The sequence below is a fragment of the Triticum aestivum genome, chromosome 2A (assembly GCF_018294505.1).
Source record: "Triticum aestivum cultivar Chinese Spring chromosome 2A, IWGSC CS RefSeq v2.1, whole genome shotgun sequence".
NCBI classification, from domain to species: Eukaryota; Viridiplantae; Streptophyta; class Magnoliopsida; order Poales; family Poaceae; genus Triticum; species Triticum aestivum.
In genome coordinates, this window is record NC_057797.1 from 150,719,579 (window position 1) to 150,737,911 (window position 18,333).

Genomic DNA, 18,333 nt, shown 5'->3' on the forward strand with positions numbered 1-18,333 from the left:
AAGATCGATTGCTAAGGCTAATTTGGCCCGGCATCATTTTCTTTAAGGTTTAGAGCAACAATGGCAAATTTAGTCAAAAAAAACATCGAAAGAACCATTTTCAAAATCTCCAACAAGAGCCACTTTTTTAGCTTCCAACAAGAGCCACTTTTTTTAGCTTCCAACTAGAACCACTTTCCAGTTTTAATCAAAAAAGTTAAAAGCTTGGTAGAAAAGAAAGGATAGGGGGAAGTATAATTTGTTCTGACAGTATGTACGTCTTTTTTCAACAGCGCTTTCATTTAACCTCTTCTTTGAGTAGTATAGAGTAAATTGCATAAAACCACCACTTTAAGGGTTAGGTTTGCGAAAAACACTAGGATACAGTTTCTCTGCAGAAAACACCACATCTTGCGTAATTGTTTTGAAAAAATCACTGATAGGCGGATTTGGCTTGGTTAAGCGTGTTTATGATAGATGAGGCCTTTTTCGCCTATGTGGCATAACATTTCGCGACACGTCAATTTTAATATAATTTTACAAACTAATCCATACATTTTACATAGACACCCCTAAATCAAAAAGAAAAAAATGTTATCAGCCCATGTGCACCCTCGCCACAGGTTGGGGCGGTCAACGCAGCCGGCGCCGGGCTCCTCCTTGCGCAGGAGGCCAAATCGGGGGGAGGGGGCGGCACCCCTCGCCGGATCCGGCAGCCAACGTTGGGCGGCTCCTCGCGCTGGAGGCCAAATCGGGGCCGCGGCACGGGATCCGGCAGCCCACGCTGGGCATCTACTCGTGCGGGAGGTCAAATCGGGGCGGCGGCGCGGCATCCCTCGCCGGATCCGGACGAGGTGGCGACGGTGGGGGCCAAATCGTGGCGACTGCGCGGCATCCCTCGCCGAAGGTGGCGGCGCCTGGAGCATGTGCGCGCACCAGCGTCGGCGGCTCACGTGGTGGTGCACGGCCGCATGTGGTGCATCGAGGGCACCACCACCGTGGTGGAATGGAGCGGGGAGCGCCGGGGCTGGCTCGAGGTGGGCCCTTACCCGCCTAGTCTCGAGGCCGGCATGGCGTGCGCAGTCGACCGGCGGCAGCGGCGGGTGCGTGGTGGTGACCGACGCCACCGAGTTTGAAGAACGCTGCGGGAGCAAGGCTGACGAACGGTTTGTCCAGGGAGACGGGGGAAGGGCCTGGGCGGTACGAGGAAAGGATGTTGGGGGTGTTTTTGCTTTTTGACCCATCTAGGGCTCTTTTTGGCAAAACGCTATGCCACATCAGAAAAAAAAGCCCCATCTATCATAAACGCACTTAACCGAGCCAAATCCATGATCAGTGATTTTTGCAAAACAATTACACAAGATATAGTGTTTTTTGCAAAGAAACTGTATCCTAGCGTTTTTCGCAAATCTAAACCTCAAAGTGGTGATTTTATGCCATTTACTCGGTAGTGTAGTAGTAGTTGGAAAAGAACAAATGCCTGGTCGCTTCGATCCCTGCGCAGAGTTTGATCGTTCAAGATCCCCGCATGGAGTTACTGTGGTGCGGCAATCGAAAGGTCCAGCGCCGATACGAATTCCCGGGTTAATTAAACCATTGCCATTTTATAAGCAGCGCGCAGATCGCCTCCAGGCCAAACCAAAGCAGAAGCCAACACAAGCACATCGCTCGATCCACCGTAGGCATGTCGAGGCAGGACGTGGACGGCGAGGAGGGGGAGGACCGGAAGCCGGTGATCAAGCCCGGCGTGCACGTGACGCTCAAGGTGCGGAACACCGACGGCCACACCGTCTACCGCACCATGCGTCGGACCGAGCAGCTGCAGAGCCTCATGGACTTCTACTACGCCAGCGTGCCGGCGGTCCAGCCCGGCACGGGGCGGTTCCTCTACGACGGCGGCCGGCTCCGCGGATGGCAGACGCCTGCGGAGCTCCAGATGGAGGACGGCGACGAGGTGGACTTCTTCACCGAGCTGCTGGGCGGCGGCGGGACAAGCGCGCTCCCGAAAGCTGAGCGGAACATGGCGTCGCCGTTGGCGGCGGATCTCCGGTTCGTCACGCTCAAGGTGGTGGACCAGGAGCAGCGCCTGGTCCGCCGCACCATCAGGATGAACGCCGAGCTGCAGATCGTCATGGATGCGTACTACGACGAGGCGGGGGACGTCGTCAGAGGCACCGGCTCCTTCTGGTTCGAAAACGTTCGGCTGCGCGGCGCGCGCACGCCGGCGTATTTCAAGCTGCAAGACGGGGACGCCATCGACTTCTTTGAAACGCAGCTTGGCGGCGGGATCCCGGTCTAGGCAGTAGTGCTTATTTCATATTCTCATTGCACTTCACCAAGTGATCGCCGAGCTCGTTAGGGAACGCAAAATAAAATATGATGCATTTCGATGTTCCCGGTTTCAGTTCATTTCAATGTCGTCATAGTTCTATCTTCACTCCGTTTCTGGCTTCACAAACAACAATGCTCATTTGATTTTCAGATAGTGGATGGTAAAATGCTATGTATCCAACTAGTCATTTCGCTGTGTCTAAGGGTCCTTGTTTATTCAAAAGATCTTCATATAAGATGTGCCATTTATAAGGATTAAAATCGTTATGAAATTATCCTATCTGGATTGCTTGGTTTGTACTCCCTCTGTAAACTAATATAAAAGTGTTTAGATAACTAAAGTAGTTATCTAAACACTCTTATATTAGTTTACAGAGGGAGTATGACTGGATCATCATGCAAAAGAATTTCTAGGATTGAAACTGCATATGATTTTTTTTGTGGATTCCTACCTTTGAATCCTTGTACTTTTTGTATGACACAGCAATGCTATGGTTTTTTTTTTTTACTATTTCCAGTTTTTCCACTTCCTACTGAAGGTCGTTTTCAAAAAAACTTCCTACTGAAGGTAGAAGTCCCATTTTACCTAGCACTACCGGGTTACGTCGAAAGTTGACTCCGTCTGCTTCCAACTACATAGGGCGAGCGGCGGCTTTTGAAGTTAAGCCCTGCTTAGAAAACCAGTTCTTTTGGGTTTGACCTGAAATTCTAAACTAAGTCCCTCCGTAAGCTGAAAAGAACTGGACCTAAGTAAAAGTGATGAAAGGAGTGAACAAGATTTTTTTTTATTTTTTTGATAATTTAGATTCATCTATCTGCAGAAGTAATTTGGGACAGAGGGAATAGTTTCGAAAGACATGAGAGAAAAAACATCTGAACAGGGAGGACTACAATAGAAGCACCTGCTCGTGCAAAAATAGAACAAATCACTGAGCCGTCGAACCACACAATACTCCGCATCGTTGTGCGGATGATCTGATGTTATGGTCCAACTGATGTCAAAGTTTTGGTAGGCAAGAGTTCCTCCTCTTAAGCAAGCGCTGTTGCGGCTTCATTGCTGTTCCCTGGAGCACCGATTTGATTTGGGCGTCATGTTTATGGTCACACAAGCTTAGAGCCAACTTTAATCTCGCCTGATGTTAATGGATTTTCATCACTTCTCAAACAGAGAAACATGGAGATGTCTCAAACAGACAAAGCATATGTGAAAGCTCGGCACCACTCCACTCTCAAGGTCTTACAAAAAATATGAAGGTTAAAAAAAACTCTGAAGAAGCCCTGCGTCATTTAGGTTTTGGTGATACTTCTTTTCTTCCTATGATCGTCCAGTACCCGCTGCCGCTGCAGAGGAGAGACCAATAGCAGCCACTTGCTGAACTCAAGGTCATTCATACCCACACAGGCCGCGATACGGCTGAACTCCTTCCGTTTCTGTTCCTCCACCGAGCGAAGTTTCGCCCTGTCCGCCGTGGGCTTTATTTGCTTCTTACTATGCAGGTCCTCCGAGATGCGCTCGACACATTCTTCTGTCGCGCCGTCGTTTCTTTCGTTGTTGTCGTCGTCGTGTGTCCTCGTGTTTACGACGTCCTCGTTCCGGTGAGCATACACAACTCCTGTTTACAAGGAACAAACTGTATCAGTAAGTGCTCGGTTTCATAAACCAGCTTAGCAGGCACGCAACATTTCGTTCGCAATAAGTTGACATACTAATATCATTCTGGAATGAATAATGAAGATGCAACTATGGCAGAAAAACTAGAGCATATTCTCTACATCAAAAACTGAAGAGTGGAAATATAGGACCCAAACACAGCTCGTGAGGCTAATGAAGTGTAAACATCGACTCAAGAAAATGGATTTTGTAGTGCGACCTTGTAAAATAAAACATTTCACCAATATTAAAGCTTTGTGTCGGGACATGGGATGAAATATCTTTCTGATTATGTGAATGAAAGAGGCTGGGCACCAATACACACTACTCAAAATGACTAGAGCAGGTATTTGAATGAAGAGATGACATGGAAATTAAATGTTCAATTCCTAGTTTCCAATATCAAATTGTTTTTCCCGCAGCAGGAGTAACATCAACTACTTAGTCATTTCTCCATCTGAAGCTTTCATACATCATGTTACAACACAGCAAATAAAGCGGTTTCAATCAAGATACTGACAGAACATACCATAATCAGCCAATGCCTGATTTTCATCACCTATTGCTGCTGTGGAAGATTTCATTTGCCCTTGTGTACCAAATAAATCAGTGTCAACTATTTCTCTTATCCCTGTTTCTTCAGATGTTTTAGCTTTCTCATCCTCTCCGTGCATCTCAATAATCTCACTAGTAAAAAGCTTATCAGACAAGTCACGGAACAGATTACAGATCCCAAAGAGCTCACCCTGAAATTTCTTGTCATCCTGAAACAAACAAGTTAACCAAATTAACCAATGTTCGAAACTAGACAGAGCCCTGGTACATAGTGACTGATGTGGTGTTGTTAAAGAGATTACCAAAAAGCCAAAAACTGAAGTGTGCTTATAAGTGCAACAAATTCTTATACTTACAACATCCAAACTAACAGCTCAAGTTGAAATTAAGCAAATAAATACCAATCTGTGCAATAATGTGAAGTTCACCTGTTTTGTTCCTTATATAATGCCATCTAACCATAAATACTAATGAAGCTATCCGTAGACTAGTAAAGATATAAACTTCTATGTAACAATGCCAATACAACCAGGTACTTTCCGTAGACTTGTGAATTCTTACATTTGAGTACCCTGCATTAGGAAGGGAGGGAGGGACTCATTGTTGATTTGAGTAAATTCAAAATGTTGATATCAAACTATGTTTAATTATCAAATGCTTTCAACCAACACATTTCTCAAGTGTAAAAAACATGTTTCTGAACATAATATGGTCACCCTTTAAGTAATAATTGAATATTCAGCCCAAAAGATAAAACACAGCCATGAAATGAGAAGCGTGCAATTTTTTAAAAGAACCAAGTGCATCAGGTGATTAGGAGAAAATAAAAATTATAGTGGGATAGGAAAGGAACATCATTTTGGTTCTTATGTTTAAAACTTGCTGCATTCTTCCAAATATTAGGATTCCAGTTCTTGATTACCATTTTCTAAGATAATGGGCCAAATAAACCTCGTCCCCATCACCTTTTGAGCTTAACTTGTCCACAACTGTAAATACCTCAAGTAAAGTACATCAGATTCTCCACCTAATCTTATTAAAGTTCTGAAGCAAATGTGGCAATACCTGCACACCATCAAAGTATCGCTTTTCTATTTTCCCTGAGACTGCAATGTTGGAAAGCTGTTGTTTATATATTTGTCGAGAATAAATGAGTTCTTCTAGGGATCCAGCTCCAAGTAGGCGAAATACTGTGACATGCCGTTTCTGTCCAAATCGGAACGATCTGTCCTGTGCTTGCAAGTCTTGTGCAGGATTCCAACTTGGATCAAAAATCACCACACGGTTAGCACTGACAAGGTTAACGCCTAAATTGCCTGCCCGGGTAGATATAAGAAAAACCTGCAAAAAAGTGTTTCGCACAATAAATTCACAGAGCTTTCTAAACACAGAATAGACTGTGAAATACAAATACAAATCAACATAAATTTACCTGTTTGCTAGGGCTTTTGTTGAATTCGTCAACTAGCGATTGGCGTGCATTCATGGGTGTTGACCCGTCCAAGCGAGAAAAGCAGTAACCCTTCCTTATAAGAAACTTCTCTAGTATGTCGAGCATTCTATTTGTAAAGTTTATACGTGAAATAAAACAATTAGTCACACACAAATGATGTTAAAAGTGGCATATCTAAAGTACAAATATCTAAAAAAGAAAACTTTCCAGAAATAAACGCAACGCTAAAAAGTGCAAAGAAGATGACTACACAAATAAGTTACCATAATATAGGCTAGGGTTTGTTTGAACCTTTTTATAGTCCAAAATAGGCTCTGTTTCGGATCAGTGCTTATATAAGGGTCGGGTGGTAAAAATTGACAAGTTACAAAAGTTTTAATTCGTCAACATCTTATCATCATCGCTGAAGTTACAATAAAGATTAATAAAATACTCCGCCTGGGATCATTTTGGCATAAATAGCAGCACTTTAACAAATGGGACCATGGGGGTATTCTGGGCTACAACAGCGTGCCTACTTAGTGGCAAAAATACAAATAATTACAAATGACTATCGATCGAAGAAAAGGGAAGAGATCTTACTTTAATAGAAGTAAGATAGTTTCATGCATTCGTGATCCATCGTCAAATTATTGTTCAAAACCAAGAGTTCTTAGTTATGAAATACTCCCTCCATATCACAGATAAGTGACGTTTTGGACATCAAAACAGTTTTCATGGTATAACTTTGACCACTTATTTCTATTGTAATATATCTATGGAACCCAAGATAATTATAAGACTCTAAAAATACTTTTTGAGACAAATCTTTATCTTCAAATTTCCAATCCAAATAATTAAAAATGATGTTCATAGTCTAAATTTTGGAAATTTGACTGAAAGCATGTCCAAAACATCACTTATTATGATATGGAGGCAGTATGGCCTTTTTGCTTTCCTTGAAATATGACAAACTTGATTGGTTGTAAAGCCAATATAAAGATGTTTTTTACTGTTGATATAACTAATTTGCTAATACAGTTGGGAAACATCTCTTGGTTCTAACTGAGGAAATAAATAACACTAATTTGTGCCATAAAACAGGGTAACTGCAAAACGGCGATTGGATCTAGATATATATACCTCACTGGGTAGCTAAGGTAAATGGAAATATATCAAGTCTTTTAGTGAGTAATCAATAGCACACAAACAAACAATCACCTGACAGAATAGCTGAAAAGAAGAATCTTGTCACCCTGTAGGGTCCACAAAGACAGAAGTCTTTCCAGTGCACGCATCTTTCCACAGTGTTCTGAGTCACTGAGACCCATGAAATTCTCACTTTTAGCACTACCGCCAACTAATTCAATATCCGTATCAAAGACAGCAGCCGCAAGCTCAGCGTCCTTCTTCTGCTTCTCAATCTCATCCCTTGGATTGGGCTTTATCAATTCCAGATGGTTACTAATCTACATGAAGGGAAACTAAGTTACAAGAACTTCAAAATTGAAACTGTCCAAGGTATTACAAGAATCAAAAACAACCTGCTGAAGCTTGACAAGGCAAGGAAGAACAAGGCAGAAGGGGCATAGAGGACAGCCATCCAGATTCTCTCTGTGGAGATAGGACCAGATAATGCCACGTGGTTCAATTTTCTTGCAACACTCAACCTGAGTCAGAGGACTTCCGCAGCTACAGGGGAGATCCTTATTTACAAGGATTTGTATGTCAGGCTGTTGCAGCATTCTTCTATAAACACGTTTTTGAACATCACTCATTCTGCAGAAAACAATATTATCTTCCTTCCCAAGCATGAGATGCCCAATAGTCTCCTCTTTTGTTCTTCTCAACAGGAATTTCTTTAGAACAGAGACAAGGTGCTTCTTGCGCTTATCAGCAACTTGAACAAATCTCTCAGGAGCGCTTAATCTCTGGCCATGTTTTAAGGGCTCGTCATAATATTCTCTAAAGTGTTCTCGATCCCCCAAACAACCAGGTACAACCCAGTCAAACACATTAAATAATTCCATTATCTTGTTCTGCATTATGGTTCCTGTGAGACCAAAGCGTTTTCGTGTAGTAATTCCCAAGCAGGCTGTATATAACTTCGATTTTTCATTCTTGAGACGGTGTGCCTCATCAACCACCACTAGTTCCCATGAGATGTCACATAAAACCTTGTCACGAGTCCTAAAAGTATCAAAACTGGTAATTAGCACCTCTAGTCCTTGACCTTCAATTTTTTCAAGAACTAAGTCACGATTTGGACCATGATAGACAGCAACAGAAAAATTTGCCCACTCAGAAAATTCATTTTCCCAATTCCGAATTACTGAAGTGGGACAGAGGATGAGTACAGGACTGGACTTCTTTCCTTTGTCTGTTGATTTCTCACCCTGATTATTATCTTTTCCAATAACAGAGGATAAAAATGCTATTGTTTGAATAGTCTTTCCCAATCCCCTAAAATATAATAAGAGAAAGTATTAATAAATCTGAACGAATATATGTCAAAATTTGGGTGTGCCCATTGAATGTATGAAGTACAGAATTCACTACAACTACATTGATAACATAAATGCCTAAGAAAATCATGTGGATGATAACCAATCTACAGTATAAGCTAAGCTGCATTTCTTTAACAGGTGTCCAAAAGGTTCCTGTATGATCCTAGCGCCAGAAACCCTTTTGCATGTTAGGGTTTCATTTAATGTTACTTTGATACTTTGAAATATATTGATACGTTGAACTCTGGAAATTAAGAACATGGATGATGAAAAGCATAAGAAAGAGAATGATTAAAAGGAAGTCGGGCGTTACACATGACTCCACATCCATCATATTTTGTGCAAAGTCTACCTCATATCCAACCAGTTGCTAATCTGATATTATCTGCAGTTAATGAAAAGGACTTGACAATTCTCATTATATCCAGTTCTGAACCTAGTATTATCTACAGTTAAGGAAAATGAGATGGAAATTTCCAATCTATTGTTTTGCTTCCATATACAATGTTTTAGATGTGAATATGTGATTGTGGATACTGTACAGTTAATTTCAGTTCAGCCACAAAAATCTAAGAGCATTCTTATAATATAGTAACACAACAACTGTCAAGTCTTACATATCATCTCCAAGCACGCCACCATGGTTGTTTCTATACAGATTGTATAAGAATCTCACACCATCCCTCTGATGCGCAAGTAGCCTGCAATTAATTGATGGGGGCACCTACAACCACAAAAAATAAAATTACAGTAATACGAAACTAATGATAGTAACTAAAATATCTACCAGAAGAAAATACATTTCTGACAATGTGGATCACACAAATAATGGATGAACACTCGCGGTCTGTTTTATAAAAAAATTTAAGCAGGCAACAATGCATCGATTGGCAATAGCCAAAGATACAAAAGGCATATGCCGTGGGTAGAATCGAAGAGAAGCGAATCCCTAATAGAAGGTCCAGTGAGCATTCATCATGTAAAGACACACTACGCTACGAAACCTTGTCGGTGGTAGAATTGGGTCAGCACATGGGAGTGCGCATGAGCAAACTTTGGGTTCCGCAAACTTGCAGCAAATATTAACACCCAAGTCTTTGTCTGGTTTGAACCTATAAATTTTTGTGTTAAATCTGGATTTGTCTTTGAAAGTGTAAGGAACAATCTTTGAAATGCTGAAAGCCTGCTAAGTCTAAACAATATTAGGTTTCGGAGTGTATTTAGGTTTTACTTTGCCATGTGAATCCCCATGAAGAAGGAGCCATGAATTGTAATCAGCGAGAAATTGAGGGAGGAGAGCACAATTACGATGGTACCTGGACGACGGGGTGCTCTCCGGGCGGCGAGAGGACAAGTGGCTCATAGGGCCCGCGGGGCTCAAAGGAAGCCGCTGGTGGCGGGGCCGGACGGCGCCGGAGGCGGGGGGCCACGTCCTCCTCCGACGAGGAGGTCGGTTGTTCGGCCGCATCCTCCGCTGCCTTCTGGCTCAGGGGTTTGGGAGGGGACGGTGGCGGGGCGGGCAGGGAGTAGGAGGCCTCGAGGCGGAGGAGCTGCTGCGAGAGGGAGGTCTTGGGGGGCCTCCGCGGTGGGCGAGGAGGCGACGGTGATCGGGGTTGAGATTGGCTCTGCCCGGAGGAGGAGGAGCAGGGAAGGAGTGTTTCCTTGAGGCGGTTGAGCGACATGGCGACCGGCGGCGGCGGTGGTTTCCGGTGAGCGAAATTGGTCAATTGCCACTTCAAAACACCTTTTATACAACGTATATAAATTTTATTTGAACTATAATTTGATAAAAAAAATTAGGTTTACAAGGTAAATTCGCAAGGAGAATTTGAAACTTTGCACACCACACAAAGGAAAACGAAAAATATGAAATAACTCTACCATAATAAAATGAGTTGAAAAAAACAAAAGGGAAACATAACATTTATTGGCGTGTGTCATATTCCTAACTCTCTAGAGTAGACTAGAGTAGAGTGCAAATTCGGTACGAAGATAATGATTTGATTAGGTAGATTTGAAAATTTAGATGGACAGTTTTATAGATGATAAGTAAAAATTCATAGACACAGGAATTGGTCAGTACGCCTAGTAGAAGCATCATCAATCAAGAAAAAAACTTTTCATACGACATACAAGAAATCCATATAGGTTATATAGGAAAAGTAAACGTATATACCAGTTCGACTTCTACTTCTAGACACCGGATGAATCGACATGAAATTTCTTTATACCAGTGTTATATAAGGCATCGTATGTGTGGTAGAATACAAGATTTTCGCACATAACAAAGAGACGTTGCAACACATAGAGATCTCCACACTTTCCGTCAAGACCTAGTTGATCACATTGACTTCCACCGAGACCTAGTTGGTCTCATTGGCGTTGGGTATATAAGAGCATCATTTAATGTGTAGTATTTATTTGAATTATTTTGAAACAATTTAAAGTTTACAAAATAGAACTCCAGGGAGAATTTGAAACTCAATTACTTACGACACAGACAAAACACACAAAAAATCTCTATCATAGAAAAATGAGTTGAAAAAGACAAGGAAAAACATAAAATTCATTGGTGTGTGTTATGTTCCTAACTTTGTGGAGTATAGCAACAACAAATTTGAGATGTAGATAATGACTCAACTATGAAGATATGGGATTTAGGTCTGATACAAGTTCTTCCTCATCTCAACTACCTCCATCTAACGCTTAAGTAGGCGTCGCTTTCTCTTGTAAATGGGTTAAAACCCTAACGTATGACTTACAAGGCCCATGGTACATACTAGGTCGTAGCCAAGCGCGGGGGTAGACACTTCAATAGGACGCGTGACATTCTCCCTCTTTTTGAAGATGGCTTATCCTCACAGAGCACAAGTAAGGCTTGAGTCGTGGGCGTCCTCCCAAATGATGGTGCCTGTCATAAGCCTTTCAAGTGCACACGGACCAGAGTCATGGTTGTCATGTCGTGGAACACCAAGCCCGATAAGTGATTGATGTCGGAGTAGGAATGAATGCAATAACCAAAGAGATAAGCATTAGGGTGGCATTCACCCTTGTCGGGGTTTGCACATGGTGATTCAATTGGGATAAACAGACCCATCGGGTGGACTTGACTCGACTCGGGAAAAATATGCAATGGTGCCCACCTGTTGGAAAATATGCCCTAAGGGCAATCATGTGATGATGTTATTTTCTTGTGTATATATGACTTATAGACCAACAGCGCGCCTTCGCGCGCGCGTTGTCGGGTCCTAACATTTGTGGCTAAACATGTGTGCGAAATATACCATCATTGTAGCGGACGCTTAGCATATTTAGCCAGCATAATAACTTTAGTAATTTGCTTGCCCATAACACATATAATAGTAATGGTTCACTATAAAACACACATAGAATTAAATAACACATAGTAGTAATGGTTCTGTATGTTCCACATTTTGTAGGTTAAAATCATAGTACATGTACTTAACACAAGTCCATTCTATGAAAGGCTCAAGCATCGACATTTACACCATGTCATTGTAGTTAGTGGTAAAATATATCATTAGATAGTTGGTGTACAGGCAGATGATCCCCAACATCAAACAGTACGGAGGTCCTTTATCCACAACCAAGTCAATATTGAGTACCTATGAAAAAATCATTCTCACTTAATTACATGTGGTCATTTAGATAAATGCTTAGAACAAATAGACGTTAGAACGCACGAAGGCACATCCATGCACATAAGCCAAACCTTCTCAAATTTGTACCAGGGCAAGGTGAGGCCATACCATGGCATCATGCCAGCCGTCATGTTTTTTAAGCATGCATTTCATTTTTCTATAGTTGAAAACCAATAAATGACGTGTTTGTGGTTGACTATTGCCACACATTTCCATAAAATATCTGCCCATTCTTTGTAAAAGGCATGAGAATTTACTAAATAGCACGATCATGGTTTTCCAGACTGTTCCCGTGCACCTTTTCATGCACTGATTGTTTGAATTTGAATTATCTACATTAATGCCTAGAAAATGCACATAATCCCCTAAATATTATAAATGAACCCAGAAAAGTGCCAAATTTGAACACGGTGATTTGCAGGGTTTATGTTCACCGTAGAAAAAACTCATGGACAAAGGACAAAGGAAATTTGAATTCCCCTTCAATCTCGGTGATTTACTATCGCACACGATTCATCTCTGTCGCCTCTGCGAACCGTGTGTGTTCACCCACACATGCAAAAGGAAAAAGAAAACCCTCGCCCACTTCGTCCCCACCCACTCGCCGCGGACTCCTCCGGAACTCTGCACCTCATCAACTTCTATCGCGGCGGCCACCCTAAGCTCGACGGTTGTTGTCGGCGGGTGGAGGTCGCGCTCCAAACGGCACGAGATTTCGCCCCTACCGCTTTCCGCCACCTATCTGCACCGACATTCTAGACTCTGGTCGATTGGGGTTTTCTGCGGGATTGGCCCGGGGATTTTTCTCATGAAGAAGGTAATCAACTTAGCAAAATGTTCACTCATCTCTTTTATCGCAGTCCGTCCGTCGCTGTTAATCAACCGGCGGAAATGGTCGTGGATTCATTTTTCTTCTAGCTGATTCAAGGGTTTTCATTCATGTGTCCATAGTGTGAGCACAAATCGGGCAAGTGTGGTCGCGGCCAGTCGGAAAAAAAGTTCTATCTCACCATTCCGGATGACTTTAGGGAGCGCTCGGTATGTTCAATCTCAACCTACCACAGTCGGCATCGCCTAAATTTGTGAACATATACCCTCTATTGCTACGTTTGGATAAAAGGTATGATGCCACGTGCAGCCTAGATGTCGAAGTCGACCCCCCCTATATTAGGCAAATATATGATGTATTGTTCATTAAGTTAACTCTCATATTTGCATCAAACCTTTGTTACATTATCTATTTTTAATTATATATTTTTTGTACTTTGATTTCATCTATATATTGATCTGTTCTATCAGTTACTCCCATATTTGCATCTTGCTCTGTTATTTCAATATATCTAATTTATGATCTTAATTTTCATTTCAAGCAGTACATCCCTTGCTTTGCAAGAACATGAGTAGAAGGAAATCTTGGGCTTTACTTTGTTGATAACTCCATGGGTGTCATATTGACAACGCAATATGGATTTACAATGACGATTAGCGCAAAACTTGATAAAGATGGTCACTCCTATTTTGATGCAGATCTTTGGAGAAAAATGTCTAAGTGTTATGAACTGAAAGCTAGTAATAAAATTCTAGTGCGTGCACCACAGCCTGGTCTAATTAACATGGATGTTTACTTCCCCAACGTCATTAGCCGATCAAAGTATGATCGAGGTTAGTGTCATTTCAACTTTCTCCATGTTGGCATATTACTTAGCAAAATCGAGGTATTTGTTCTGACTAATTGATCACTATTTAAGCAACCAATTGTGGTTTCATTTCTGACTCCATTCCTAGGCAGTAACAAATTCTATTTACCAAATTATGCGCACTATATATTCTTCTGCCATGTTTTGAATAAATAATACCTTTCCACCTTTTAAGCAAGATATGTTGGATGTATAGTGAACGATCTGTATGTTACTAAACATACCAAATTTCATTGGAATGACTTGAAGCATGTCATAGACTTTGTTGATAATCTGACAGAGATAGCACAGCGTATGAACGCTGGATTTTGGATGAGATTAATTATGCCTATGATGCACACATTGAACAAGATCACTTGTGTGCACAAAACGCCGGTACAAAGTCTTACTTTTATGTTAATGCTCATAAACTATATATATACATATATATATATACATATATATATATATATATATATATATATATATATATATCTTCAACGATATGTTACGATTGGTTTTTTATTCTACATTTCAACAGAAATTGCCCGTTGTAGCAGTTCCTGGATCGATTTCTCGGCCTGGTCGAATTACACTTGTGCCTGCTAATAACGCCAAAGTGATTGCTGTTGGGGAACGTAGTATTTCAAAAAACAGTCCTACGACCATGCAAGATCTATCTAGGAGATGAAGGAAATATGCCCTAGAGGCAATAATAAAGTTGTTATTTATATTTCCTTATATTATGATAAATGTTTATTATTCATGCTAGAGTTGTATTAATTGGAAACTTAGTACATGTGTGAATACATAGACAAACAAAGTGTCACTAGTATGCCTCTACTTGACTAGATTGTTAATCAAAGATGGTTAAGTTTCCTAGCCATGGTCAAAAGAGTTGTCATTTGATGAAACGGATCACATCATTAGAGAATGATGTGATTGACTTGACCCATCCGTTAGCTTAGCACTTTGATCGTTTAGTTTATTGCTATTGCTTTCTCCATAACTTATACATGTTCCTATGACTATGAGATTATGCAACTTCCAAATATCAGAGGAACACTTAGTGTGCTATCAAACATCACAACGTAACTGGTTGAATATAAAGATTCTCTACAGGTGTCTCCGATGGTATTTGTTGAGTTGGCATAGATCGAGATTAGGATTTGTCACTCCGTGTATCGGAGAGGTATCTCTGGGCCCTCTCGGTAATACACATCACTATAAGCCTTGCAAGCAATGTGACTAATGAGTTAGTTACAGGATGTTGCATTATGGAACGAGTAAAGAGACTTGACGGTAACGAGATTGAACTAGGTATTGAGATACCGATGATCGAATCTCGGGCAAGTAATATACCGATGACAAAGGGAACAACGTATGTTATTATGCAGTTCGACCGATAAAGATCTTCGTAGAATATGTAGGAACAAATATGAGCATCCAGGTTCCGCTATTGGTTATTGACCCGAGATGAGTCTCGGTCATGTCTACATAGTTCTCAAACCCGTAGGGTCCGCACGCTTAACGTTCGATGACGATCGGTATTACGAGTTTATGTGTTTTGATGTCCCGAAGGTAGTTCAGAGTCCCGGATATGATCACGGACATGACGAGGAGTCTCGGATGGTCGAGACATAAAGATCGATATATTGGAAGGCTATGTTTGGACATCGGAATGGTTCCGGGTGAGTTCGGGCATTTACTGGAGTACCGGGGATTACAGGAACCCCCCAGGGAGTATATGGGCCTTAATGGGCCTTAGTGGAAGAGAAGAGAAGGCAGCCTAGGAGGGGCGCGCCCCCACAATCCCAATCCGAAATGGGTGCCCCCCCCCTTTCCTTTCTCCTTCTCCCTCTTCCTTATATTCCTAGTTGGACTAAAAAAGGGCGAGTCCTACTCCTACTAGGAGGAGGACTCCTCCCCCTTTGGCGCGCCTAGAGAGGTCGGCCGGCCTCCCCTCTCCCTCCTTTATATACGTGGGGTGGGGGCATCCTAGGACACACAAGTTGATTGTTTAGCCGTGTGCGGTGCCTCCCTCCATAGATTTCCACCTCGGTCACATTGTTGTAGAGCTTAGGCGAAGCCCTGCATCGATAACTTCATCATCACCGTAATCACGCCGTCGTGCTGACAAAGCTCTCCCTCGACACTCAGCTTGATCTAGAGTTCGTGGAAAGACACTGAGCTGAACGTGTGCAGATCGCGGAGGTGTCGTACCTTCGGTGCTAGGATCGATCGGATCGTGAAGACGTATGACTACATCAACTGCGTTGTCATAACACTTCCGCTTACGGTCTACGAGGGTACGTGGACAACACTCTCTCCTTTCGTTGCTATGCATCACCTAGATGGATCTTGCGTGTGCGTAGGAAATTTTTGAAATTACTGTGTTCCCCAACAGTGGTATCAGAGCCAGGTCTATGCATAGATGTTATATGCACAAGTAGAACACAAAGAGTTGTGGGCGATAATAGTCATACTGCTTACCAACATGCCATACTTTGATTCGGCGGTATTGTTGGATGAAGCGGCCCGGACCGATGATACGTCTCCAACGTATCTATAATTTTTGATTGCTCCATGCTATTATATTATCTATTTTGGATCTTAATGGGCTTTATTTTACACTTTTATATCATTTTTGGGACTAACCTACTAACCGGAGGCCCAGCCCAAATTGTTGTTTTTTTGCCTATTTTAGGGTTTCGACGAAAAGGAATATCAACGAGTCCAAACGGAATGAAACCTTCGGGAACGTGATTTTCTCAACAAACGTGATCCAGGAGACTTGGTGTGTGCATCAAGAAACGATTGAGGAGGGCATGAGGCAGGGGGGCGCGCCTACCCCCCTAGGCGCACCCTCCACCCTCGTGGGCCCCTCGTTGGTCCACCGACATACTTCTTCCTCCTATATATATCCACGTACCCACCAAACATCCAGGAGCACCACGAAAACCTAATTCCACTGCCGCAACCTTCTGTACCTAAGAGATCCCATCTCAGGGCCTTTTCTAGAGCTCCACCGGAGGGGGCATTGATCACAGAGGGCTCTACATCAACTCCATGGCCTCTCGGGTGATGTGTGAGTAGTTTACTTTAGACCTTCGGGTCCATAGTTATTAGCTAGATGGCTTCTTCTCTCTCTTTGGATCTCAATAAAAAGTTCTCCTCGATCTTCTTGGATATCTATTCGATGTAATCTTCTTTTGCGGTGTGTTTGTCGAGATCCGATGAATTGTGGGTTTATGATCCAGATTCTCTATGAACAATATTTGATTCTCCTCTGAATTCTTTTATATATGATTGGTTTATCTTTGCAAGTCTCTTCGAATTATCAGTTTGGTTTGGCCTACTAGATTGATCTTTCGTGCAATGGGAGAAGTGCTTAGATTTAGGTTCAATCTTGCGGTGCTCGATCTCAGTGATAGAAAGGGAACCGACACGTATTATATTGTTGCCATCGAGGATAAAAAGATGGGGTTTATATCATATTGCATGAGTTTATCCCTCTACATCATGTCATCTTACTTAAAGCATTACTCTGTTCTTATGAACTTAATACTCTAGCGGTCGATGTGTGGAGTAATAGTAGTAGATGCAGAATCGTTTCAGTATACTTGCACTACAAAAAAAATACACTTCCGTGATGATACGTGTTTGTCACAGTAGGTCGCGTTTTTTGTCATGCATGTACATCCATGACGATTTTATGACAGAATCAAGATAGTCAAACCTGTGCTGTCGTAGAAGTGTTCCATGACATTACCAAAATTATCATCACGGGAGTGTCCACTTCCATGACGATAAATCGCGCGTCACAGAAGTGCTTTCGTCAAGGGTGATCGACACGTGGCATCCACCGTAACGGAACGCCGTTAAGCTATCGGGTCAGATTTTGGATCCGATAACCCGTTAACAGCCCTGACCAATGGGAAATTTCCACGTGTAAAATTCCGATTGACCGAAGGGAACACCTGTCAGCTCGTCAGTGGGCCAGATGTCACCCGTCCATTGGAGGAGACATGCCTATGATACGTCGACACGTGGCTGGGCCCAACAGAGGCCCATATAGGTTAAAAAGGCTGACCCAGTCAAAGGCCCATAGAACTTAATCAGGTACTAGTGGGCCAGCCCAATAACGGACTGCTTAATAAAGGCCCATTTACGGCCCGAAGCCAGATCTGGCCCGTTAATTGTTCGCCCAATATTTGGGCCCATTTATAGCCCGAAGCCAGATCTGGCCCGTTAATTGTTCACCCAATATTTGGGCCCATTTGCGGCCCGAAGCCAGATCTTGCCCGTTAATTGTTCGCTGAATATTTGGGCCCAACTACAGCCCAGTGACTTTCGGCCTGTTAGAGACCTGATGTAGACATGGGCCCATTTCAGCCCGGTGTGACTTTTGGCCTAGGAATGGCCCGTGCTGCCCATGGGCCATATATGGTCCGACGGGACATCGGGCCCACTAACGGCCCGTGCTAAAGGTGGCAACAGTTAAGCCCAACATGACTTTGGTCCTATTAAAGGCCTGTCG

General features: G+C 42.5%; 2 protein-coding genes across 2 annotated transcripts; one reads left to right on the forward strand and one right to left on the reverse strand.

The window, feature by feature from the left end:
- Positions 1 to 1,620: 1,620 nt before the first annotated feature.
- LOC100286401 (uncharacterized) lies at positions 1,621 to 2,478 on the forward strand. The gene has a single exon (XM_044597059.1). It carries the CDS (start codon positions 1,664 to 1,666, stop codon positions 2,276 to 2,278), a length of 615 nt encoding a protein of 204 aa, XP_044452994.1. The 5' UTR covers positions 1,621 to 1,663; the 3' UTR covers positions 2,279 to 2,478.
- A 966-nt stretch (positions 2,479 to 3,444) lies between these two features.
- Positions 3,445 to 10,169, reverse strand: LOC123188089 (switch 2). Its single transcript, XM_044600125.1, has 8 exons — positions 9,772 to 10,169; positions 9,073 to 9,179; positions 7,493 to 8,411; positions 7,170 to 7,417; positions 5,949 to 6,075; positions 5,582 to 5,857; positions 4,491 to 4,725; positions 3,445 to 3,923 (listed from the first exon to the last, which is right to left on the reverse strand). Exons 1-8 carry the CDS (start codon positions 10,135 to 10,137, stop codon positions 3,598 to 3,600), a joined length of 2,604 nt encoding a protein of 867 aa, XP_044456060.1. The 5' UTR covers positions 10,138 to 10,169; the 3' UTR covers positions 3,445 to 3,597.
- Between the last annotated feature and the right edge of the window lie 8,164 nt (positions 10,170 to 18,333).